At 36.8% G+C, this 23,703-nt stretch overlaps 5 protein-coding genes and 1 pseudogene across 5 annotated transcripts in view; 2 read left to right on the top strand and 4 right to left on the bottom strand.

The window, feature by feature from the left end:
* Positions 1 to 3,422, bottom strand: part of LOC141843434 (uncharacterized) — an 8,357-nt gene extending 4,935 nt beyond the window's left edge. The window contains exons 1-3 of the mRNA XM_074731498.1: positions 3,327 to 3,422; positions 3,017 to 3,223; positions 2,790 to 2,906 (exon numbers count right to left, since the gene is read on the bottom strand). Coding sequence (XP_074587599.1) covers positions 2,790 to 2,906; positions 3,017 to 3,223; positions 3,327 to 3,422 — 420 coding nt within the window. The remainder of the gene's footprint in view (positions 1 to 2,789; positions 2,907 to 3,016; positions 3,224 to 3,326) is intronic.
* A 2,295-nt stretch (positions 3,423 to 5,717) lies between these two features.
* Positions 5,718 to 9,303, top strand: LOC141843337 (ethylene-responsive transcription factor 3-like). Its single transcript, XM_074731412.1, has 2 exons — positions 5,718 to 6,679; positions 8,973 to 9,303. Exon 1 carries the CDS (start codon positions 5,998 to 6,000, stop codon positions 6,637 to 6,639), a length of 642 nt encoding a protein of 213 aa, XP_074587513.1. The 5' UTR covers positions 5,718 to 5,997; the 3' UTR covers positions 6,640 to 6,679; positions 8,973 to 9,303.
* Positions 9,304 to 10,362: 1,059 nt separating this feature from the next.
* LOC141843017 (D-3-phosphoglycerate dehydrogenase 1, chloroplastic-like) lies at positions 10,363 to 15,342 on the bottom strand. The gene is made up of 5 exons (XM_074731029.1): positions 14,762 to 15,342; positions 11,950 to 12,326; positions 11,717 to 11,827; positions 11,508 to 11,603; positions 10,363 to 11,147 (listed from the first exon to the last, which is right to left on the bottom strand). The coding sequence occupies exons 1-5, from the start codon at positions 15,297 to 15,299 to the stop codon at positions 10,476 to 10,478; spliced, it is 1,794 nt and encodes a 597-aa protein (XP_074587130.1). The 5' UTR covers positions 15,300 to 15,342; the 3' UTR covers positions 10,363 to 10,475.
* Positions 15,343 to 16,704: 1,362 nt separating this feature from the next.
* On the bottom strand, positions 16,705 to 19,723 carry LOC141843605 (protein DCL homolog, chloroplastic-like; annotated as a pseudogene).
* Positions 19,724 to 19,905: 182 nt separating this feature from the next.
* LOC141843359 (molybdopterin synthase catalytic subunit-like) lies at positions 19,906 to 20,663 on the bottom strand. Its single transcript, XM_074731440.1, has one exon. The coding sequence runs from the start codon at positions 20,577 to 20,579 to the stop codon at positions 19,992 to 19,994; it is 588 nt and encodes a 195-aa protein (XP_074587541.1). The 5' UTR covers positions 20,580 to 20,663; the 3' UTR covers positions 19,906 to 19,991.
* Positions 20,664 to 23,257: 2,594 nt separating this feature from the next.
* Positions 23,258 to 23,668, top strand: LOC141842746 (uncharacterized). Its single transcript, XM_074730758.1, has one exon. It carries the CDS (start codon positions 23,258 to 23,260, stop codon positions 23,666 to 23,668), a length of 411 nt encoding a protein of 136 aa, XP_074586859.1.
* Positions 23,669 to 23,703: the final 35 nt, after the last annotated feature.

Below are 23,703 nucleotides of genomic sequence, written 5' to 3'. Positions count from 1 at the left end.
AGTACTCTATATTCTATCAACCAAAGACCTCCGCAAGTAACACTGAAAATAATGGAGGAAATCAAGACAATAAGTTCTAGAGAAATGAAGAAAAATTTGCTAAGAACAAACAAAAAAACATACTATATTCATAACTTTTTACTGAAAATTAGAGATAAACTCATTATTAATTCAAGGAATCAATATGTTATTAATTACATTGCATTGATAATTTACTTCAATCCCACTCGCTCGAAAAAATGTTACTCTATTGCCTACATGACTCTGTGTTTAGGAGAGACTCGTAACAATAATTGCAAGTGTACATAAGTGAGTTGATTTGTTTAACCCCTTTGATCAAGAGGTTCTGTGTCTATTGATTCGATCATTTCTCCCTGTTGTAGCACAATAAGCTCAGCTTTCAGCCTTTTCCTCCCCTTCAATATGATCATCCAATCCATGCACAACTTAAACCAGTTAATTGCATGAACGGTAAGAATTTGACAACATGGTGATCTTTAATTTATTTGCTTCCACACCAAGGTGTGTATATCTTTGTTGACTAAAAGTCAAGAGAACATTTCTTTTTTATCGAATGTTGATTTTTGATTCAGTTGAGTCAAAAGTTATGACCTCTCAATGGTTAAGGTTTAACATTCACGTTGTAGTAGCTATAAAATCATAATTGCTACAATTGTGTAGCAGTTCAATTGTAACAGTTACGAAATCGTAATTGTTATACAATTATAGCTATGAAATTGTAGCTACTACAACGTAAATATTAAATCATAAAACTTTAAGAGATCATAACTTTTGACTTGGATTGCATCACTAGACGCATATATATATCAAATAAAGCTCATTCAAAGATCTACAATGATTAACTAGGTGGAATTTCAGTAAAAATATCGTTTAAATCTTTTTCAAAAATTTTGAATAATTTTAGCTATTTATATTGTAGTAGTTATGAAATTGTAGCTACTACAACTATATATAGCAACTACGGTTTTATAGATATTACAACGTGTCCGATTTACATGGGAGATAGGATAATAATGAGAACAGTACTGGAGGATAGTAGTATCATTTTATAGGACGATGAGACATCTTTTTAATAAAAAATTAACATAAAATATCTCTTTGACGATTTGATTAAAAAAATGCCCTTGTTAACTTTTGTCTATCTTTGTTGAAGGCCTCATAATGATTGATATGGTGGAAAGGAGAACTACAAGTGTAGAGTCAAGTCAACAATCAAATATAGGTGGAAGGTCAAAATCAAATGTAGGTGGAAGTCAAAGCGACTCCTCGACTCCTCCTTCAACTTTAGCTCGGTCACTCACCCCAAAGGGCTTAGGGCCTTTCGACTGCTCCTTCAGCTCGATCACTCACCCCATAGGGCTTAGGGACCTTTGACTACTTCTTCAGCTCAACTATTCGATTCCAAAGGGTTTAAATCCTTCAACTCCTTTAGCTTGGTCACTCTACCCCAGAGGGCTCAGAACCCCTCTAACTTCTCCTTTGACTTAGCCATCCGACTCCAAAGGGTTTAGGCCCTTCGACTCATTCAACTTCATCACTTGACCCCAGAGGGCTCAAGCTCCTCCGACTCCTCTTTTAATTCAGTCACTTGACTCTAGATAGTTCAAACTCTTTGACTCTTTCAGTTTGGTCACTCAACTCTAGATGACTCAGACCCCTCTGACTCCTCCTTGACTTAGCCACCCAACTCCAAAAGATTCAAGTCCTTCGACTGCCGTTCAACTCCTCTTCGCTCTTTCAATTTGATTACTCAACTCCAGATGGCTTAGACCCCTCTCTTTTGATTTAACCACCCGACTCCAAAGGATTCAAGTCCTTCGACTCTAGGCTTAGGTCCCTCCAACTCCTCCTCGACTCAACCACCCGATTCTAAAGGGTTTAGACTCCTTCAACTTGGTCACTCAATCACAAATGACTTAAGTTCCTCCAACTCCTCCTTCGACTCGGCCACCCGACTCCAAAGAATTCAGACCCTTCAACTCCTTCAACATGGTCAATTGATTCCAAAGGGCTCAAGCCCCTCCGACTTCTTCTTCAGCTCGGCTACTTGACTTCTAGAGGGTTTAGATCCTTCAACTCATTTAGCTTGGTCACTCGACCTCAAAGGGCTCAGGTACCTCCTTCTCGGCCACCCGACTTCGGGCTCGGGTCCTTTGACTTTTTCAACTTGAGATCACATGACTCCAAAGGGCTCAGATCCTTTAACTTCATCTTCAACTCAGTCACTTCAAAACAGACAACGACAAATATTCCTAAAGACACTTAGCATCATAGGATGACATAATAATTATGTAATTGTCAGACTTATTCTTCTAGATACTTTCCACCAGACACATAATATTCGATGAATGGAGAGACTAATAACAACTATCAAATCTAGTTCCCTACCAACCTATACCAATCTATATATGAATTCTGAAGGAAAATGATGCATCCAATGTAGAGATATTTTTCCAAAATAGCTATATAAATCTTAGATAAAATAATTAAAAAAGAATCATGTTCTTTCTCCCTAGTATCTCTACTACGCTTCTTCCTTCTTCCTTTTGTTTTTCCCCTTTTCATATCTAAAATATCTCTAATTTATGTCCGAATAGTCTCGGCCTCCGCATCAAAGTCTCCAGAGAATTTAGATGTTTGCTTCTTCGATAAAGATTCAGCACAGCTTCCCGTTCACTAGAGAAGACCATCAATCTTGAAGAGACCTCACTCACTGATGACTCATTGGATCGCAATTCGAGACCGAAATAATGACCCTTTAAAAGAACCTTGTAATCAATCAGCTCTTTCAGTAGCAATTTGTTCTTGTGTATTGTCAGGATGACTTTCTGCAGCATGGTTTTCCTGACACGTTTGGCCGATTTTGAATTCTTGAGCTTCTTTTCCTGGAGTCTGCATCATCGTTTACTTAAACACAGCTTACCCTTTGGCTTTAAGTACGACTGGAGAGAGAGATTCTGGCCCCATCGATCTCTTCTGTAAGCTAGAGATCAACCGTGGTAGGAGCTGCCATGCGTTCCCGTGTCTGGATGGTAGAATCTGCATTATCACTAAGATGGCAAGATTGGCTCTGCCCTTCATCTGAGCCAGTAGATTTGGTCTCGGATCGGAAAGATTCACTTTGATCTTCTTCTGACCTTTGTTCGACCTTCGTATCAACGTTGGAATCCTTCCCACTGCTGCCGCTGTTCGCCGGCGCCGGCTAACCACGCGCTACAGCTAGCAGTTGAGACCAAACTTAATTCCTGTAGCCGTCATCTCCACGCCCCCATACAGAATATTTTCCTGTGTCGCCGCGGACCAACACCGAGGCCGCCCGTCTCGTGGCGTGGATGCCAGTGCCGCCCCTGTTCCTCGACGCCGATCCCTGACTCCGTCCGCGTCTTCTGCAGCCTTTTCATCAGGCGAAGACCCTGCCACCTGCCAGTTGCTTGAAACCCCAACACCGATCGGCCCTGCGTCGCTTCCTGTTCCAACGCGAACCACCGTCACCAAAACACACCAATGATCTGCTCAGAAACTTTTGGTATCAATGAATCCACATTATTTTCGTTTGGTATAATTTACCAAAGACAAGAAACTTTTCAAGATGGCATTCAAAATCCCTGTAAGTTCTTAGATTTGTGGAAGAATAAACTTTTAGGGAAAAGAAAACCACTAACACATCAAACTATAACAAAGAAAACACAAGATATGTTTAAATAGGATGTTTGTACCGCAAAGGGAAAAAAGAAAAATAGAATTGGAAGCTAGCTACTGAATTGGCTCTATGTTAAACAAATAACAAAATTTGATAAGAATTTATTTATATTCATTTAATAATTAATTAAATAAATAAATTTAAATAATAAACAATAAGTTTGAACATATATATTTAACTTATTAATATTCAATAAACATTCGTGAATTATATTTGTGAACAATATTCACAAATTATGTTTATCAGTAAATTTTTTATCAAAATACTAAATGAATAAATAAGTTTATATTATCAAACTTAATAACTAACTAAATAATTTTAAAATATAAAAATTTTAAACAATCAAAGAAGCTTGAATTGAGAATTCGATAATATTTAAATGAATCAAGTTCAAGTCAAGATGAAATCAGAAATTTTATATTGAGAGGGCGAAAGATGTATATTTACATTGACAGGGATGATTGTGTCATTGCTCCTCATTCGTCTCTTATTTCTATAACCCTATACACCTTTTGTACTAAAAAAAAATTAAGAGGGGGTTTCCTCCATTGTCCCCTCCCCTCTTTGGCTTTGTCCTTAAAATCAAACTTGAACCAAGATCAAGTCAAACTAAATTTAAATAATTATAATTTAATTTATTTTAAGTTGGATCGACTACCTATTAAATAAATTGAATATCTCGTTTACCTGCCAAAGAAAATCAATATGTGGGCAATGCATAATGCATTTTTAGAATACACTTTGATGCTATTTAATATGCCTTACAAAATAAAATGGAAGAGAAAATAAGTACTATATCCGACTTATAACTAATGATTTTTTGATGCTAAATAACAAAATAAAATGGAAAAACTTAGTATTAGAAAATATAACATCAAAATTTTAAGAGCAAAAAATAAAAGGATATTTTTTATTGGAATCTTTAAAAAAGTCCATTCTTTATTAATCATTAAAACAAAATCTTCCTTCCCATCTCCACTCGAGTAGTTAGACTCTAATATTTTTAAATTTGATCTACCTAAATTGAATATGTTTGAATTAATGTTCATATTATAACGGCTATGAATGATATATTATTAAAATATTTTTGAAACTTTTGTTAATAATAATAGTGAAGTAAAATAAAAAACTTTAAAAGGATGGCTTTGAGGAATATTCCTTCTAAATAGCTTTAATTATACAAATAAGTAACAAAATATTCACTAATTAGTATAAACAAATATTGAAGTCAAAGTACAAGTGAAATTTTACAGGAAATTCATATCCACTCTATACTTTATCTGATTTTTTAAATTGATTTTTAAAAGTTTAAACAATTAAATTCTTTCAAAAAATTTTAAAAAATTGTCTTCCCTTAATTAGTAAGAAGTTTATTTCATTAGACAATATGATTTATATGTGAGGTTATTTTGAAGTAGCTTTCGGAATATAACTAAGTTGGTCAAAAAATTTTAAAGAGGACAAGGGTTTGAATCCTGGCGAAGTCAGACAATATAATAATCAACTGTAGTTTTATAAATGGTCGTAAGACCACTAAAATGACGAATTCTACCTTTTTGCAGAAACAAAAGAGGTTATTTTGAAATAGTTGATAACACATCATATCTTTGTTCTATTAAATAAAATAAAATGTTTATTGCCCTTGCGCATTTTTGAGGTGTGTTTGGATAATCCAAAATTCCAAGGACCACTTTGAAAATCGTATAGGATAGAAATTAAAAGAGTTTTTTATTATTAAAAAGGTGTTGAAACAACTGTTAAAATAACCTTGTATTTTATTTTTTTATTTTTAAAATTATTATAATAATTTTGATTAGATTTATCTAAAACTGTTATATGAATAATACTTTTTAGTATTTTGCCCTCTATTTTTTCAATAATATATATATTTTTGAAATTTGCAGAATAACACAATACCATAAGGAGGGCAGGATAGTCATTTCGAAAATGTAAGAGCATTAGAAAAGAAAACATCCGAAAAGAGAAAAAGCTGGGGAAGCGGAGGAGGCGCGGAGGGGAAGGAAAGAGAAGGAAAGGGAAGAGACGGAGAGATGTAGACGGAGACGTGACCCCTCACAGAACAAACAAACAAATCATCTTCCCTTCTTTGTGTGGCGATCGATCACCATCGATGAATCAACCAGCCAATTCATCCCCCTAATTTTGAACAATTCGACATGGCGAATTCAACACTCCTCCTGCTTTGATCTCATCTCCCCTCCTTCCTCCCCCTTTCCTTCGCTTCGCCCTTCTCATTCTTTCGATCTGTTGGCCAGATGCGGAAGGGACAAGTTCCGGTGGAGCCGCCGCCGGCGGCGGCGGCAGCAGCGGGGACGCGGTTCCGCGGAGTGCGCAAGCGCCCGTGGGGGCGGTTCGCGGCCGAGATCCGGGATCCCTGGAAGAAGGCCAGGGTGTGGCTCGGCACCTTCGACTCTGCCGAGGCCGCCGCTCTGGCGTACGACGCCGCCGCTCGCTCCTTCCGGGGTCCCAAGGCCAAGACCAACTTCCCCCTCGCTTCTGCTACCTCCCCCTCCCCTACTCCTGCGTTACGCCTCCCTTTCGCTGCCCGATTCCCCTTCGGCCACGGCCACCATAACCCCCCGCCTCCGTCGCTGCAGCGGCCGACGTCGAGCAGCCACAGCAGCACCGTGGAGTCCTTCAGCGGTCCGCGTCTTCCTCCGCCGGCGGTGGCAGCGCTGAGCCATCGACGTATGTCGCAGCTGGGGAGGCAGGCCAAACCTCAACCCCAGAGAGTTCTAGACGGCGACGACGACTGTCACAGTGACTGTGGGTCGTCGTCCTCCGTCGTCGACGACGAGCGTGACATCTCTTCGGCGTACCAGCATACACTGCCATTTGATCTTAACCTTCTCCCGCCGCCAGATGATGACCTCCAAGCCACGATTCTCCGCCTCTGACATCCTGATCTGACGCCTAGCAAAGAGAATGTCTAAAATAGTCCGTTCGTTTCCCCCTCTCTTTAGCACCATCGATCGTTGCGGCCTTTTACATACTTTCTCTTTGATTCAGATCTATGTCGTGGTTTCATTTGATTAAGATGATTATTCCACAGTATCCAAAGAAATTGTTCTATCTGTTTTTCTTCCTCTTCCTTTTTTCTAAATATAGTAGCTACATTACTTTATTTATGTTGAACTAGAAATTTTTGATTATTGAGTTGGATCTCCTATGTGCAAATGCTTTCGTTGTGAAATCTATTTTAAGAACTGATATTCCACTAAGAAGAAATGATCGAAAAATGGAAAGATCAATCAAATTTAGAGTTATTAATCCTTTAATTATTCATCTCTAAAGAGTTAGCGACATCAAGGCAGAGGAAAAGAGCTTGATCAGTATGAGTTGAACAGTGGATATTCATAATCTTATGGGAATTTTACAGGGACTGCTGGTTGAGGATTTACTTGCCATTATATATTTTAGTTTTTTAGGTGAATATGATTGTTTGTTCTGCTTCTTCATGAGTATTGTTTATTATGTTTTCATTTTTGTCTAATATCCAGATTTTGGAAGTTACAAACGCTTCTTCCAATTGTATGGTTGGAATGCTTTGCTTATATATCTTCTCTAGTGTGTATTGGTCACTTACCAAGTTATCAGGATTTGGAGGTTGAACTATTATATTGTGGCACTACACAGTTTCATTAAATTTTTTGTGGGGATGGCTTGCTGTCTCAACAATTTTATTGTATACTATCATAATTTTGGGATAAGCTCATAGGCTACTAATTCAACATGTTCAATGATGAAAAGTCTTTATCTTTTTGTATTTTCATATGAAGCCTAGTCATTGCCTTTTCTATTGTCTAATGTCACAAAATTAGCTGAGTTAGGCTGTGATGTTGTTGCTGTTGTTTAGGGTTGTTGTGTCGTAAGATATTTGTTAACCAAAATTTAAATCTTATTTGTTACATATCTATCAACTGTGATTTGGGATAAGAAGCATTCATAGTTCAAAAGTCTTATTTGTTTGTTCTATCTATTGCTTATGATATTTGTAACAGTTTTAGTATATGGCTAGATGACATTTACAATGCATTTTTTGTCCACTTTTATTAATATATTCCTTAATTTATTACATCACTTGTTAATCTCAAATTGCCTTAGACTTGTCATGAATTTAATATATTTCTTGGGCATCTTTTTATAATCTAGGAAATTTATTTATGGATTTTGCTTAGATTTATAGGATATACATCCCTTTTCTGATTAAGCCTAGATGTACACATAATAGATTTATGTCTAACATGGTTTCATGGATTAATGTCTTTAGTCAAATGAATTTAATATAACCTATGTGTTCACCACAATTGTATCCAAATTTTCCTTTCCTAGTGTTCATTATATTTTTCCTTGTGTTCTCATCCGTAGTGTTCCCTATGTTAAGCATTGAGAAGTTCGTTGGCGTGTTTTTCTTTCTTCAATCATGTGGTTGGGTAGCAGTCAACTGTCATATGGTACACACTAATACTCAACCATCACTCAGGTTAAGGATTGATACTGAGCCAGTCCCTGTCATGTTCACTGGGGCATTTTTCTGCTCTTTTACTTGTAAAAATTTCCTGATAAATTGCATCCAGTTCTTTTATGTTTCAGTGCTATGGTTTACTTTTTTCTTCTTATTCCATTGTTAAACACAGTATGGACCTTTGCAAAATGTTATGTTTCATACAGTTTTACTCGTGCCGATGTTATATATCCTGGATAATTAAAGCTATCCAGTTTATTTGTTTTATTCAATGGAGGAAAAAACTGTCAATCTTAATTAGTTGGGGCTAGTACAGGCTTGATGACAGTAATGATAATGATCCATTTACTTGGTTTTGGTTGATAAAATTGACTTGGTAAAATTAAGAATGTGAGGGGAAGATCACAGCCTTTTTTTTCCTTTCATCTGTCGACATCTTTTCAATTTGTATCAACAGAGATTAAGAGCAGCCAGTAGCAAGGCGAAAGAAGTTTTGAACTCTTGGTTGATTATAGAGCTTAAGAGGACCCAGAAGAAACTCTTTGTTCTTCGTTAGTTCCCTTTTTTTTCTCTCTCTCTTTTTCTTATAGGCCTGCAAGCCGAATGCAGTTCTGGGAAAGTTTATGCAGACCGAGTGAGAGGTGTAGACTGACTTTTTCAACTCATACTTTTGTGGTTTCTAGCTGTAATTCAATTTTCTTTGGCTGTGAATACTCTCTGTTAGTTTTCGTAACCTAACTACTTGCTTCATTTCTGTATTTTCAGCTTCTAAAGACTCAATCTTCTCGTCAATGGCCTGGAAGTGCAGTTCTGCTAATACACTCTGATACACTAATCCATACAGCAAAATGATGAACAGGAATTAGACGAAATATGCACGAAGATATAAATGGCAACAGAGGCTACAAGTCAAACACGAGAAGGGAAGAATCAGCCTTCTTTTCATTGTTTGACCGGAAGCTGGAAGTGCTAAAGGTGAGATGTTATAGTCCTACTGTTTTGTCGACGTCTCGTTAGAATTATGGGTGGGTGTAGATTGATGTTTTTCTGTTCAGTGTTGGTTTTGGTCTATACCTGTCCGAACATCTAGTCAACTGAAGCCTAATTCTTTCCTTGTCTCTGGGTACTTTGGTATCTACTGTTAAGTGTTTTCTCATTTGAACCTCACCATTAACATTAAGGTTACGTCGTTCTAAGGTGCTACTAAATAGATCTCCGTGAATAATAAATTATATGTTGAACTATCGAATTGAAAAGATTGAGTGTTATCATACTGCTTTTGAAGCATAATTGAGTTGATTATCGGAATAGAATTGTAGAAAAGTGTTATTATACTATCACGGTTGAAAAATAGGCAACCGCGAACTATTGCCGAAGTTAACAATAGACAATAACCTCCCTCCCCTGAACGCTTCTACCTAGAAAGTTATCTCCTTTTTTTTTCCGTTCAATTCTTTGATTTTAAGGAGATTTTCAATAGATTAATATGTAATTGGACGGATTAATTTTGGCCAGTGTAACCAAATAGCTTGCTCAATTTGTATTTGTTGGTACATTTTGATTTAAAAACTCACAAGAAATTTTAATTTTTTATTAATTTAAAGGGCAGACTCCTACTCTATTACTTGTCGTTTTAAAGGGACAATTTATTTATAAAAAAATGGTTATTTGAAGATTGTTGACAATTTAAATGAATTGAATATCAAATAAGAGCTTAAGGCTTTCTTTATCTTTATTTTTCTCAAGATTTAAAATAAAAATGACTTCTGTCAGGAAAGACACAGAGAAGGAAAAGATGAATTTTAATAACATCGTAAAGTATCACATCAACTTTTTATTTGAGATTAATATGATTTAAAAACAATTGAATAGGTTTAAAATTTTTGAAGATCTGATAAATTTTTTTAAAATATGTAAACGCTAAATAGATTTATTTTTAAAAAATAGATAAATTTTAAAAATATAAATATTTGAAAATTACATATTACTCCAAAAAATAACTCCATATTTTCTAATACGGAATACATTAACAATTCAAATGCACATTTTCCAAAAACTCATTATTAATATTTTGAGCGTAAAATAAAAGGAATCAACTAGTTACTTTATCCAAACAGGTATCACAATTCTCATAACTATTCAGAAAAGAAACTAATGAATCAAGAAAACCTTCATGAATTGAAAATTTATCTAGTTCATCAAATTAGAAGAACCACCAACAAAGAAGTAGGACATATCCAGATATTATTGCATTTAGACTAAATAGTCTCACAGTTTAAGAAAAACAAACTCCTCAATGGCCGGGATGTCTCCAATCTTCTTTAAAGCTTCGTTGGAGGGTTCCTCGTCGACACCGATAGCCATAACTGCGTGTTTACGAGGAGCAATCCGTCCAACGCTCATATAGCTCACATTGACATTCTGTTCGCCCAAAATACTTCCCACGAATCCGATCATCCCAGGCTGATCGACCTGCCTGCAGAGTATCAAACTTCCTTCCATGCTAGCATCCACTTGAAATGAGCCAACCTTGGTTAGATGGGGTATGCCATCCTTTACTCTGCCCTCCACTGTTATTTCTCCAGTTCCTGACATAGCTGTGGGAAATTTAGATTCAACATTGGCAGCGTGAACCATTATGGACTCTATAGGATCCTCCGGAGAACCATCCAAATAAACTCTCTCCTCCGAGATACGAATGCCTCTTTGCCTGGCGATGAAGTCGGCATTCACGAGGTTAACATGGGCATCTGAAATGGGCTCGATGAGACCCTTGGTGACCATGGCTCGGAGCAATCTAGTGTCGAGATCTCCAGAAGTTCTTGCTGATGTGTATGTCACCTTCACCGATTTCACACCGCTGCCTCCTGCTACGAGTTGTATAGCTAACCTGCCAAGTTTCTCAGCTAGGACAACAAATGGCGCAAGCTCAGACATGACCTGGAAAGTGCAAAAGGAAATTATATCAAATACCATGATGAATCCAAAACATAATCTTGCCTACGCCGAGAATTGGATCATAGTTTAGCTTTGTTAAAAAAGGTTGCATCATTAAGATTCTGACTAAAGAAACAATGCACTTCGTGTATGAGTGTTAGCATGTCTGTCAGAAATTCCAGAGGACTCATATCAGTTGCAGCTGTCTTTGATCAATATCTTAGCCGGCAGTTAAGAGTAAAGTCATGTCATAGTTTTTAGTAGTAGATAAGAAAAGATAGCGTGATTTAGTATCTCGGTATATGTTTCTTTGTTCCTAGAGATATTAGATGCACAGTTCAGAACACCAAGCAAACATCATACCTCGGCAGGAACCATTGGAGCATTTACTGCAGTAGAAGCAAGCTCTCCTTTCAGAGCTCCAAGAACAGCTTCAGCTATTTCAATCGCCACTTCCTCCTGGTTTTCAACTTAAACATAAGAATCAAATAAATAAACAAATGCTTCTAGGTTTCATCTATCTGAATCTGCAATCTATAGTAAAGTAAGAGTAGCAACACAAGTCTCCTAACCTGCGCTTCAACGGTACTGGCACCAAGATGTGGTGTGGCTGTAACTTTTTCATTCAGAACCAACTTGTCTTGGGCAGATGGGGGTTCTTTGGTGAATACATCTAAAGCAGCCTGATAAACTTACAAAGTTTTAAGCTTTCTCACACAACTCAATTTAACTTCCACACAGAGCCAACTGTAAGGAAACCAAAATTAAGGGGGAAAACAAGATGAGTAACGAATAGGATAAGCACCTGAGAAACAACTCCAGAATCCAATGCCCTTAGTAAAGCTTCTTCATCTATCACACCGCCGCGTGCAACATTTATAATCCTCACCCCGTTTTTCATCTTTGCAAAAGCTTCATCATTAAGCATTTTAGAAGTTGAAGGAGTTAGAGGCATATGCAGTGAGATAAAATCGGCCCTTGCTAACGCTTCATCAAAGGTTACTAACTCCACCCCAATAGCATGAGCACGATCTGCAGCTGCATATGGGTCATGTGCAATGACATGCATTCCGAGCCCTTTGGCACGACGTGCTACCTCAGATCCAACTTTCCCAAACCCCAAAATAGCAAGTGTTTTGCCAACAAGTGATACACCAACATATTTGTTGCGCTCCCATTTACCTGAGAATTTAATAAAGCAGCATAATGTATGAACAAATACTGTGAGAAGGTGCTGAGATTAATTTCATTTCTGTGCACGAGTGGCATATCCAATACAACCATTTATCTGCTAGATGTTAGTTTGCTAAGAAATTGCCAGATGAGATTAGATAAGCTGACAATACAAATGCACAGTAAAAGGACATACAATGCATGAACACTTGCTTGGTCAAATAGTCAGAGAGTTAGATCCTGAGGACTTTTTGCCAACATGTGCTGAGTATGAATCATACAACGTCACCATTGGTAGGGTTTAATCCTGTCCCTACCTCACCGAACAAGGAATTGTCTCACATTGCTTTATAAGTGGTTTAAACCACCAAGAAAATATCACTGGTAAGGCCATTTACTGATTTTTGCAAACCTAATTATCAAAAATTGATAAACTGCTGAGAGACATACTGAAACAAACTGATATATAACAAGATAACCAAGTCAGTAGAAATCATTGAAGAAAAGAATGTAACAAATAAATGAAAGAAAAAGCATGAAGCATAATTCCAAGTGTGATCAGCAATCTCCATATTCTTCTTCGTTAAGAAAATATAGGTTCACCAAGAATTATAAGTTGTTATTTTATCCTCATAGTAGCTTTATGCACGACAGCCTTCCTTCATCATTCATTCAATAATTGATTTATTTTCTTAAGGTAAGGTCAACATAACTATCCTTCAGTTTCAGCTGTCCAACCATGAACTTGTGTGCAATTGTAAGTTGAAAATTCAAACTTGTTCGTGTAAAATAGAGATCCAGCCCAGGGGAGAAACATGTTCTTTGCAGTTAAGTTATACTTCTGCGAAATAATGAAGAATTAAGTACAATGCAATTCACATTCACACAGTATTCAGCAACTCCTTGACATAAAATAGGACTATAAATTCTGCAAATTAAACAACACTTCCATAAGGGAAAATTTTTTTGAATGAGGATTGACTTATGCAAATCAAAAGTGAGATTAAAAGCAAGCAATGATTGATTGGCTTGTGTGCAAATCAGAAGATTAAAAAATAAACAATAAATTGATTGGCTTGTGTGCAAATCAGAATATCAAAAACAAGAAATGATAGTACGTAGTACATACATGGTTAACCCAAAAAGTTGGGGATTTACAGCAAGCTTTTGTTGTGATGCTGCTACATATGTAATGCATAGAGCTGGAGACACTATTTAATTATGACAACTTGATATGTAATGCATAGTGCATTAACTATGGGCATTTCCTCTTAACAAAAAAGAGAGATTTCCTAAACAAATGTGTAACTGAATGGCTGGTCAAATGATTACTATATCAGTTTCGAAGCCAACAGAAGATTATAACAAGTAGGCATAAGATCACCGAAGCTAGTAAAGAATGAAAAGAGCAACATGGGTACAAAATTTAGCTTATACCAATAGCAAACTTGGTCAGAAAATGGGGATACATGGTACACTAATAATTTAGATTTCTCATAATTTAAAAGGAAAATAAATTGCACAGTAAAGGAATAGAGATTTTAGAACAATCAAGTGGGAAAAAAAAAATTCTTTTCATTTTTACACCAAGAAATAGGAGTATCTTTGCTACTTATTGACTAGCTTGATTAATTGGATGAAGAATCTTATTATGAAATAAACATGATCATTTATGTTGTTTTTCCATTAATGGAACTATCCTATAACACATCCAAAAGCCTAGAGTTTTCCCCCTTTAATCTCATTAATATTTAATCCTTCTTGTATGAAGAAGGCGAGCAGTGGGCCAGAAACAGAAGTGTAAATTTGTGCCTGTATTCTTTAATATATTAGTTGACATGAAAATTTAAAAAGATTCATGGACTTTAAAAGACAGCCCGAATGAATTTCCATGAATGGAAACTGTATTAAAGAATGCATTGAGGCTAAAAATCTCAATAATAATAGCGCAACTTTCCTGTTGACAAAGGATTAGTTGTTTTTTTTGGTCAAAAACAATAGTTTCACTTGCTTGCTATCCTTCTTCAGTTCTTTGTAGGGTATTTCTCTCTTTCTTTCTTTTATTCAATCGGTAGATTCATTTAGCAAACATGTACGTTTTGAGACTTTCACTAACCACAAAAAAAAGGTAATATAGAAACCAGACGAAATTATTAAAGCTTTCTTCCATAAGATTCAGCATTTACCATGTAGGAACTAGAAAGATAAAAAGGAGTGACTTCTTGAAAACTAGATGGTAAGCTTATATAAATTCCCAATATTCCTGTAATTATATACAACTTTTGGTGGCGTTCTTTGTTTCACACAAAAGGATTAAAAAAAATAGAATGTCTTTCTTTCCTATGAAAACTAAGCCGTCATTTTTTCGTTGCTTGCCATAAGAGCAACGGCCAGTGACATTCGAAAAGTTCAAACGATACTATCAGGAGGACTAAAGATCATACCAGATTTCATGGAAGCATCAGATCTAGCGATGTTGCGGGCCATGGCGGTGAGCAGAGCAATCCCATGCTCTGCCGCGGCCACCGTGTTCGCAGTGGGTGCGTTCACAACGAGACAGCCGTGCTCTGTGGCGGCCGTGAGGTCCACGTTATCGATCCCCACTCCGGCGCGTCCGACGACCCGAAGCCTGCCTCCGGAGGACTCGAACACGTCGCGGCCGACCTTCGTGCCGCTGCGCACGATCAGAGCGTCGCAGAGCGCGATCTTGGAGCGTAGTTCCTCGGGGGAGAGGTTGTAGGAGCATTCCACGTCGACCTCTCCCTTGAGAAGTTCCATACCGGCTTCGCCGAGCTTCTCGGCAACCAGGACCCTCGGCTTCGGATCCGATCCTCCGGCCATCGCGACGAGGCGCGGGAGACGGTGGCGTAGAAGAGGAGCAGCGTGGAGGCGAGAAGGAGCTAGGAAGAGGCGGCGAGAGAGGGAAGAGATTTGGCGGAGGCGGAGGGAAGAATCGGCGATCGGTTCGGTGACGGCCGCCATTGGAGCTGGTCGAAGGTGGCACCGTGAGAAGCCCGAAGAGCTAGAAAATGGACCGTAGCGGCCGGCTCAGACTCAGAGGTGTGCATTTATAGCGCACCGTACCGGGTCGGGTTGGGCTTGATCAAATTAGATCCAGTTTGGCTCATTTTTCATGTTTAGGACTTAATGCTTTACTTGGATCAGATTGGAAGGCACTCTCTTTAGTGAGTTTAATAATATTAAGAATTAAGTTTAGTTCCATTATTGTCATTGCTCATAATACTTTGCATGTAAAGAAGCAATAACTTACCCTAACAACCATTCTCATTATAGAACAGTTTTATCTAAAATTACTTTAGAATACTTCAAATTTAATTAAAGTTGCTTGGGCCCTCAATTTGATCAAAACTACTTAATATTTTGAATATTAAATTAATTATTGTAATATTTTTGTTTTAAAAAATTCTTAAATATCATAAGAAACGGTGGTTGAAAAAGCTGACCAAATGAGTACAATTATTCAATTTTGTGGTAATGGTTTTATATTTAAGCTTTAAGCCACGAAATAGCATGTCATTCTCATTCAATATTAAAAAAATATATAACCTGGAACGTATTATTTAATTTTGTTTCAAATATTAAGGTGCTGTTGGTTTCACAATTTTTTTTAGAAAAATAATTCATATATAATTTGTAGAAAAATCAAAAATAAACTCTTTTTTTTAATAATTAAAAGAGCATCTTATTTTAATTTTTTTATTAAAAAGACACTACTCCACTAATAATTTATCTTACGTTTATATATTTAAATCTTAAATTTAAAATGCATTATAATAATTACGAAATAATAATTACTATAACAAATTATATCAATTATACTTTCATAACTACTTAAATATAAAAGATAAATAAAAAGATTAAATTCACATTATAACCGTTACAATATAAATATATTTAAATTATTAAAAAATATTTTTAAAAATAAATAATAATAATAATAATATATTAAAAATAATTAAATAACAATTTTCTCAATTCACCAACCAAACCCTCAACCGTCAAAAGCTAAAATTTTAAGAATGCTGGATCGTTGACTGTGCGGTCGGTGGTGATTCCAAAAAAAGGTACAAGGCTCTAATTAAGTCAAAAAGCATACAGGTGAAGAGGAAGAAAGACCAGACTGGTAGAAATAATACATTTACATAAACAAGAACAATTGAAAAATAAAGGATTTGATGGAATTAAGACGAAAAATACAAAGAATAATAAAAAAATAATGTTTTAATTAATTTAAATATTTCTAGTGACACTGTTGCATACAGCTTGACAGAGAATATTCATATAGCTAGGAACAAATACTACTGATCATGAATATTTTAAAAACTGATCCAAACAGGCAAAATTGTTTAACTGCAGTCAAACTTCAGTTTCATTGAAAATGATTGTTACTAGCTAAATTCACCAAAATTAAATTTAGAGTCTGCTTCCATCCTTTGGATTAACAAGATAATTGTCAAGAAAAAAGATCTAATCTTTTCATCCATCAACTAATAACATTACAACTGCAAAAAAGGTCTACATTGATAGAGAACACTGGCATCAACCAAAAATGTTAATCTCTCTGAGTGGAGATGGAAGATGCTCCGATCATTTCCGTCCAAAATGCTTACGAATAAACGATTCGGCATGTGATGGATACTTATTTCGTATGTAAGTTTTGAGACACTTAGTGTAAGAGAAGTCTACCAAGTCACCATCAGTTCGTGCTACAAATAAGCAGCGAGAATATCTGAACTCTGGATGTCGATCAACCTTCACAAAGAAAATTAGGTAAGCTTCAATTATGTTTTTTTTTTTGCAGAAAAAAAAAAGAGCCTCCTACCCAGCAGTATAGCTTGAAACCTCCTAAATGGATGCAATGATACAGTATGCAATTGAAATGTAGACCGTCTTTCCTCTCATCTAAATTTGACAAATGAACTAAACTCTAGCCATAAACTCTACTCAGCACCACGCTGGGATCTTGGATAGTCAAATTTAAGATTACCAATTTCTACAACACCGGAATGAATTCAGTTTTGAAGTCACCTTGAGGAACAAGAGGATTGGAACACAGAGCTCAAATTTAAAATTAGCATTTTCTAGAACACCCGATACAGTACTGAAGTCACCTTGTGGAACAAGAGAACTGGAACATATACTGCTCGAATGTGGAATTTGTTGCTTCTTCATCAGCTGTCTTCCTAGCCACAACAGAGTTCCTAAATAGCAACCTCCGTGGTATCAACAAAAGCAACCTGCTAAAGGCTAACCACTTTCTTGCAAACAGAAAGCAAGATGATCTTTAACTTCAGCCCTATTCAACCAGGCCATTCAGATCTATCTGTGCACATTCATTGTCACCTAGCTGACCCTGTTTCTAACAATGGTGAAATTATCCCTAATCTTAGCATTCATTTTATTGCTTTCCTATTAAAGTTAGAAGAATGATAAGACTTACTTCCTCCTTCAAATTGTAAAAGGTCTGGCAGAATAATGCATCTTTAGATTTTTCTGTCCTATGTTTCAGTTGTGAGAATATCTCCGAGAGAATAAATGGGTATATCTTACTTCTATAGCATAGCAAATTGTTGTATGGTTTATGAATTAAGCATCAACCTATGTGGACAACAGTGTTGAAAATATATAATTGCAAAGGTAAAAGCACAATATTTATGTATACCACTATAGAAGCGAGGCCACAGCCTATCTTGTCTTCTGAATGTGGATGATAATGGAGAATTTTTTCTATGATCTCTTTTTCATCTTCGGTGTTTAAACATTCCCCATCTCTGTATCTGCAGGGCAGTATGCACAGAATAAATCCAGAACTTATTATTACAAAGGAGAATCATGAGTCAATGAAACTGACCACAAAATGAAGGAGAAAACAAAACTTATCATTAATAATGATCAGAAAAATATTAATGATGATAAAACATTAACAATCATACACGATTTAAATACAAGACTAAGGCGATGACTGAACTGCTACCAGATATCAATGCATTTTGCAGATTGAGCATTCCCACAAATTTGAAATGTGTACCATGCAATTCCTATTTGCTTTTCATTAGATAGATAGACAAATATAGAGAGAAGACCAGAGAAAATTGTTGTAAGATTATTCCGTCAAAGCACCAATTATCTTAGACAGGTTTGGAGACATGGATGTGCTCAGAACTCTTATTTGTTTCATAGCACCAAATCGTCTCCTAACATTCTCTGAAGGTGATAGTCATTATAATGGTTAAAACAACAATGTGAAGTGACTTCACTAGATTTAGTGCAATGTCCATTAATTTGTAATGAGAAACCAATGATTCAAGGAAAAAAATTTTGATACAAGGAATATGGATTGTGCAAATGATGGGTTATTGCTGGAAACCAATGTCTTAAAAAATTATAGAACAATAAAGAGGTGGTCTATTTATTTAGCAATGATCTTAAGTTAAACTAAAAGTTGTTTCTGACTTGATTGATAAGGTTATTGTGAGCTAGGAAGGTATGAAAGTTGAGTGATATTACTTGATATGACTGTTATGGAGACTGGAGGCCATGTGAGAGGATATGGTATTGCTGTCTTTGTGCTATTGATACATTTTGCTTTCCAGTTTAGATGTGTGAACTTGGTTCTCCTTTACTTAGGGAGTAGTAAGCAGAGTTTTCATTGGGTTTCTTTCAAGAGTTGAGATGATAGATTCATTTTGATATGTATCTTTTTAGTTTCATTCACCCCACAAAAAGAAATGAAAAAAAAAAACTCAACACTTTATCTGAATGGTTGTTCTTTTCAAATTGGCTACCTTATGGTTGTCTGTATAGCTAAAGTATAGTTCTTGACAATTCAATGAGTGACCATAGAATCAAAGAGAAGATTCAAAGCTCATAACGCCAAGTTATACTTGGGGAAAATAAAATGTTTTTTTGCATTCCAAAATACACCCTATGGCCTATGATAGAAATACACCAGACGAGTAAGCAGTACTGTAATGAAATAAGTTAAGTAAAGCAAGCTTCTACCTTCCTACCATCACTCTAGTGATTTGAACCACGACAATTACCTCTTGGAGTGAAGAATATCTTTGGTGAGAGTCCGGATAGGTTCAATGTCTTTCATGATCTCCTTCTCCCTCGACGGCGTTGACGGCTCGTCCGAGCCGCTCTCGCTTCCATACGAGGCGGCGGCTACAGAGTCGGAATCACTGCCGCAGGATAAGCTCGAAGACCATCGCCACGGCAATGCCACCGAAAGGGCCCGGGCGCGGAGGGAGGGGACGCGTCGCAGTATTAGAGCCACTGCAAAGGAAGCCATTGTCGCTGCGCGTTCGATCGAACAACCACTAGGGTTTATAGGGAAAGGCTTCCAAAATTGGGCCTACGCTGTGGCCCAATTTCCCAAGCATTTAGTACACAAAATGGAATTAACTACAACAAAAATTGTAAGATAATAAGATCGAATATTATATTATATTTGTATAAATCAGTAGTAATTTTATATTTTAATTTGATATTTAAATTTTCAATTTTCTTAATATCACACTGCAATTAATCGACATAGTGGAGCAAAGAAGGCTAATCTCCATGATAATTAAAAATTAGAGTGGAGTTTATTTTGCTACTTGTCGTCCGTACAAGCAAACATAAAATACAGGAGCCATCGTCCAATGCACATCAGACGGTCGTGGCTTCATCTCCTTCTTTCTTCCTGTGATCATCGCCGTCCACCTTCACTTTGCTGCCGCAGCAACCGTTGGATGTCTTATTGTGTTTTTGGGCCGGGCCATGCTCGTGATGGACCATCCTCCTCTCTAGGAACTCCCTGTTCTCTTTCCACACCTCCCCGTTCTCGTACACCTCCTTCTTCCAAATCGGCACCGACGCCTTCACCTCGTCAATCACGTAGCGGCATGCCTCCATCGCCTCCGCTCGGTGCACCGCCGACGCCGCCACGAACACGCTGGCTTCCCCCACCCCCACCGTCCCCAGGCGGTGCGCCACCGCGAGGCGGAGGAGCGGCCAGGACGCCCGCGCCTCGGCGCAGACTGCTGCGAGGCGGCGCGCCGCCATCGGCACGTAGGCCTCGTAGCGGAGCTCCACCACGCTCTTCCCCTCGAAGGTGTCGCGGGTCGTGCCCTCGAAGGTGGCGATTGCGCCCGCCGCGGGGTCGCGCACGAAGTCGACGTACCTGGCGGTGTCGATCGGGCCGTAGGAGGCGTCGAGTATCTCGACCAGGTCCTTTTCCTCCGTCGCCGAAGCCATGAGGGTTGAGGCGATTTTCCTTGCCCTAGTATTTATGTTATGACCTTTGCCATAGGGTGAGAGAAGGTTGGAAGAGGAAGGGATGGGATGAAGATATGGGATATGGGACATGGGAAGTAAAATATTTATATATTTTTTTATTTGAAATAGATGAAAGGTTCTTAATCTAAAATGTGTTATCTTCCTTAGGAAGAAAAAAATATATATAAATGAAATATATAAAATTATAAAAATATTTTTTTTTAAAAAAATATTATATATATAGATGATAAATGAAAATTTATAAATTTTTATAAATATTGTATATGTAACAGTTGTGATATAGATTTTTTTTCAGGGTTATCTGTCTCTCCTCTTAAATTTTATCCTCGAAAAGATTTGTAGCGATGGTCGACATCGTGAAGTGTAAGCAATTAGACATTAGACAATGACGGCATGCAATATGTGAGGAGCAAAAGATGAAATATCTAAATAGATAAATTAATTTAAAAATTAATATTTTAAAATATGAATAAATGAAATAAAATATTTTTGAGTTCTTTTTCTCCTTCCTTACATTTCAAATCGAAGTGTAAAAAATTCTAATGATTCATGAACATAGAAGAATAAAACTTACTTTTCTCTTCCCTTCTACTCCTTAACTCACTCTATCTCAAACAGTAATTAAAATTCTTTTTCCTTTTATTTATCCTCCCCTCTTCTTCCCTCACCTCCTCCCAAATAAAGCCTTAATTTTTAAGTTTCATCCAAAAGCAATCAAACAAGCTGATTTGTTTTTTTAGTGGACACTAGTTATCCTATCTTCCAAAAGCAATCAAACAAGCTGATTTGTGTTTTTAGTGACTAGTCCTATCTTCCAAAAGCAATCAACCCAGCTGATTTTTTTTTAGTGGACACTAGTTATCCTATCTTTTGAGTCGATTCTCAAGCTCTTTCTCAGGATATAACAATTGCTCAGGATATAACACAATGATGGTCGTATGATATTATTAGCATAATAATGAAGGGTTGATTTTCAAGAGGTGATGATCTAAGATCTATTTTGTCATATGTCTAATGTTTGTGTATCTACATGAACCTCCTTCTATATCCGTGGATTTAGCTCTAAGGGGACCATTGAGATAGCGGATCTATATTTTTTTTCAAATCGATCCTCAAGGAAGTGATGACCTATATTTTTGACTCAATCATATGTGTTAACGTTTGTGTATTTGAATTAATTTTCTTCCATATTCATGGGACTGATTCTAAGGGGATATTGAGATAGTGAATTTATTTTTTTTTGAGCCGATTAATTCTGAAGTAATCGATCAATCCCATGAAAATTTTTCATCGACCATCAGAATAAATTGAAATACAAAAATGATGACCTAACCTAACTCTCAAATTCCCTATCCATTTAAGAAAAAGTATATATAAACTAAATTTTGAATTTTAGATGTCTGATCAATTATTGATCGATTTAACCATCTCATTAGTGTCTCGGAAGTAAAACAAACTTATTTTTATGACTTATGATGTTTGTACTTATTATTATCTAAAATTATAATTAAGATATTTTCATATAAATTTAAAAATGAACACAAATTAAAAAGACATTCCTCTTCCAATTATCAAATGCTTTATTTTAATTTTTCATTAAAAAAACATATCATTTCACGTTCTGTATTACTAAATCTTTCATTTAATTTTCACACGATGATTTTATAATAATTAGGATTTTATATAATTATTATAATGCAATTTAACTTATAATAGTGCTATAATATTATTTTATCCTAACGTAGGTAGGATTTTTTTGTATCATTTTATAAAAAGAATTAATGGGATGATTTTTTTTATAAAAAATTAAAGTAGGACATCCTGAAAACTATTTTGATTTTTACCTTTTAAAATTTGACCATTCAAGTAAATTTATAGATTTTGAGTGGCACGTAATGTCTCCAAGTTGTTTATTTTCTTAAAAAAGTAAAATGTGAAATAATTTTAAAGAAAACTATAAAGGGAATAAATGTTTTATTTTCTTTGATCAAAACGAAAGAGAAATAAAAGATGGAAAAAAAATTATTCCTACATTATTTTCATCGGATTTTGCAATTATATTTTGTGAGAGTTTTTATCTAATTTTTTCCAGTTGTTTTATTCTTTATAAAAAATAGTTTTAAGATGACAAATCAAAAAGATTTTCACGCATTTATTTAATGGCTGAGTCTTTTTCAATTTTGCATAAATTTAAAAGTTAAATTCGAGAAAAACACAAAGTCATACTAGAAAAATATTTATCTGAACATTTTTAAAAAAAAATATAAATTTAAAGACTAAATTAAGCACAAAGATATTAATAAATTTATCAAGCCTAACCTGTACGAGGTTTTTTATTTAAAAAAATCTTTATTAATATTTCATAATTAATAAAGTCCCAGTAAATAAATTTTATATGTTTCAGATTTGTCCTCCATTCAAACGCGCATTTCCACTCACAACTCTCCGAGGACGCGGCGGAGTCTCCAACCGAAGGCCGTGGTTCGGCTCGAGAAAACCCGCCACGGAGCCCCATTTCAAGATCCAATAAATACGGCTCCGCTCACTCCGCTCACTAACCAGCGTCGCACCACTCTCTCCCTCGATCGCCACTCACTTCTCGCAAACCCTAACCCTACTCTTCCCCCCAAATCCAAATGGGATTCGATCACCACATCTCTGCTTCATCGCCTCCGTCCCTCGTGCACCGGCTCCGCTCCTCGATCTGCTTCTCCTGCTGCTTCGCCGGCGGTGATTCGGGCGGCGACGGAGAGAACGATCGGTCCGCCGTGTTCATTCGGGTGTCCGCAGCCTGGATCCGACGCAAGGCGCAGGAGCTTCTCAAGGTCGGAGGGAAATGCCGGAGCCTGGCGTCTCGGATCAGGCGGCACCATCGCTCCCGCCGCCACTTCGGCTATGATCCCCTCAGCTACGCCCTCAACTTCGACGAGGGACACGACAGCGACGAGGGCTCAGGTGGCAGAGGCGAGTTCCTGCCCCGGGGTTTCTTGTCCCGCCTTCCGCCCTCACCTTTGCACCCTGCGTCCGCCGGAGTCGTCGATGCCTAAGGAATCCGGCGAGTCTTCCCTATTCTTTCTCCTTC

The sequence above is a fragment of the Curcuma longa genome, chromosome 12 (assembly GCF_044706935.1).
Source record: "Curcuma longa cultivar G26 ecotype Majalengka, Jawa Barat chromosome 12, ITB_CL_G26_1.1, whole genome shotgun sequence".
In the NCBI taxonomy this organism is placed as follows: domain Eukaryota; kingdom Viridiplantae; phylum Streptophyta; class Magnoliopsida; order Zingiberales; family Zingiberaceae; genus Curcuma; species Curcuma longa.
Note: the sequence above shows the minus strand (reverse complement) of the source record. Positions and strands in the feature narration are given on the sequence as shown.

What these genes read in the sequence shown, in the direction of transcription:
- LOC141843337 (XM_074731412.1), top strand. Translation starts at nt 5,998, where the DNA reads ATGCGGAAGGGACAAGTTCCGGTGGAGCCGCCGCCGGCGGCGGCGGCA.
- LOC141843017 (XM_074731029.1), bottom strand. Translation starts at nt 15,299, where the DNA reads ATGGCGGCCGTCACCGAACCGATCGCCGATTCTTCCCTCCGCCTCCGC. An exon ending in ATTCTGGAGTTGTTTCTCAG is followed by an intron (nt 11,828 to 11,949) that starts GTGCTTATCCTA and finishes TAAGTTTATCAG; the next exon opens with GCTGCTTTAGATGTATTCAC. An exon ending in CTCCAATGGTTCCTGCCGAG is followed by an intron (nt 11,148 to 11,507) that starts GTATGATGTTTG and finishes TGCACTTTCCAG; the next exon opens with GTCATGTCTGAGCTTGCGCC.
- LOC141843359 (XM_074731440.1), bottom strand. Translation starts at nt 20,579, where the DNA reads ATGGCTTCGGCGACGGAGGAAAAGGACCTGGTCGAGATACTCGACGCC.
- LOC141842746 (XM_074730758.1), top strand. Translation starts at nt 23,258, where the DNA reads ATGGGATTCGATCACCACATCTCTGCTTCATCGCCTCCGTCCCTCGTG.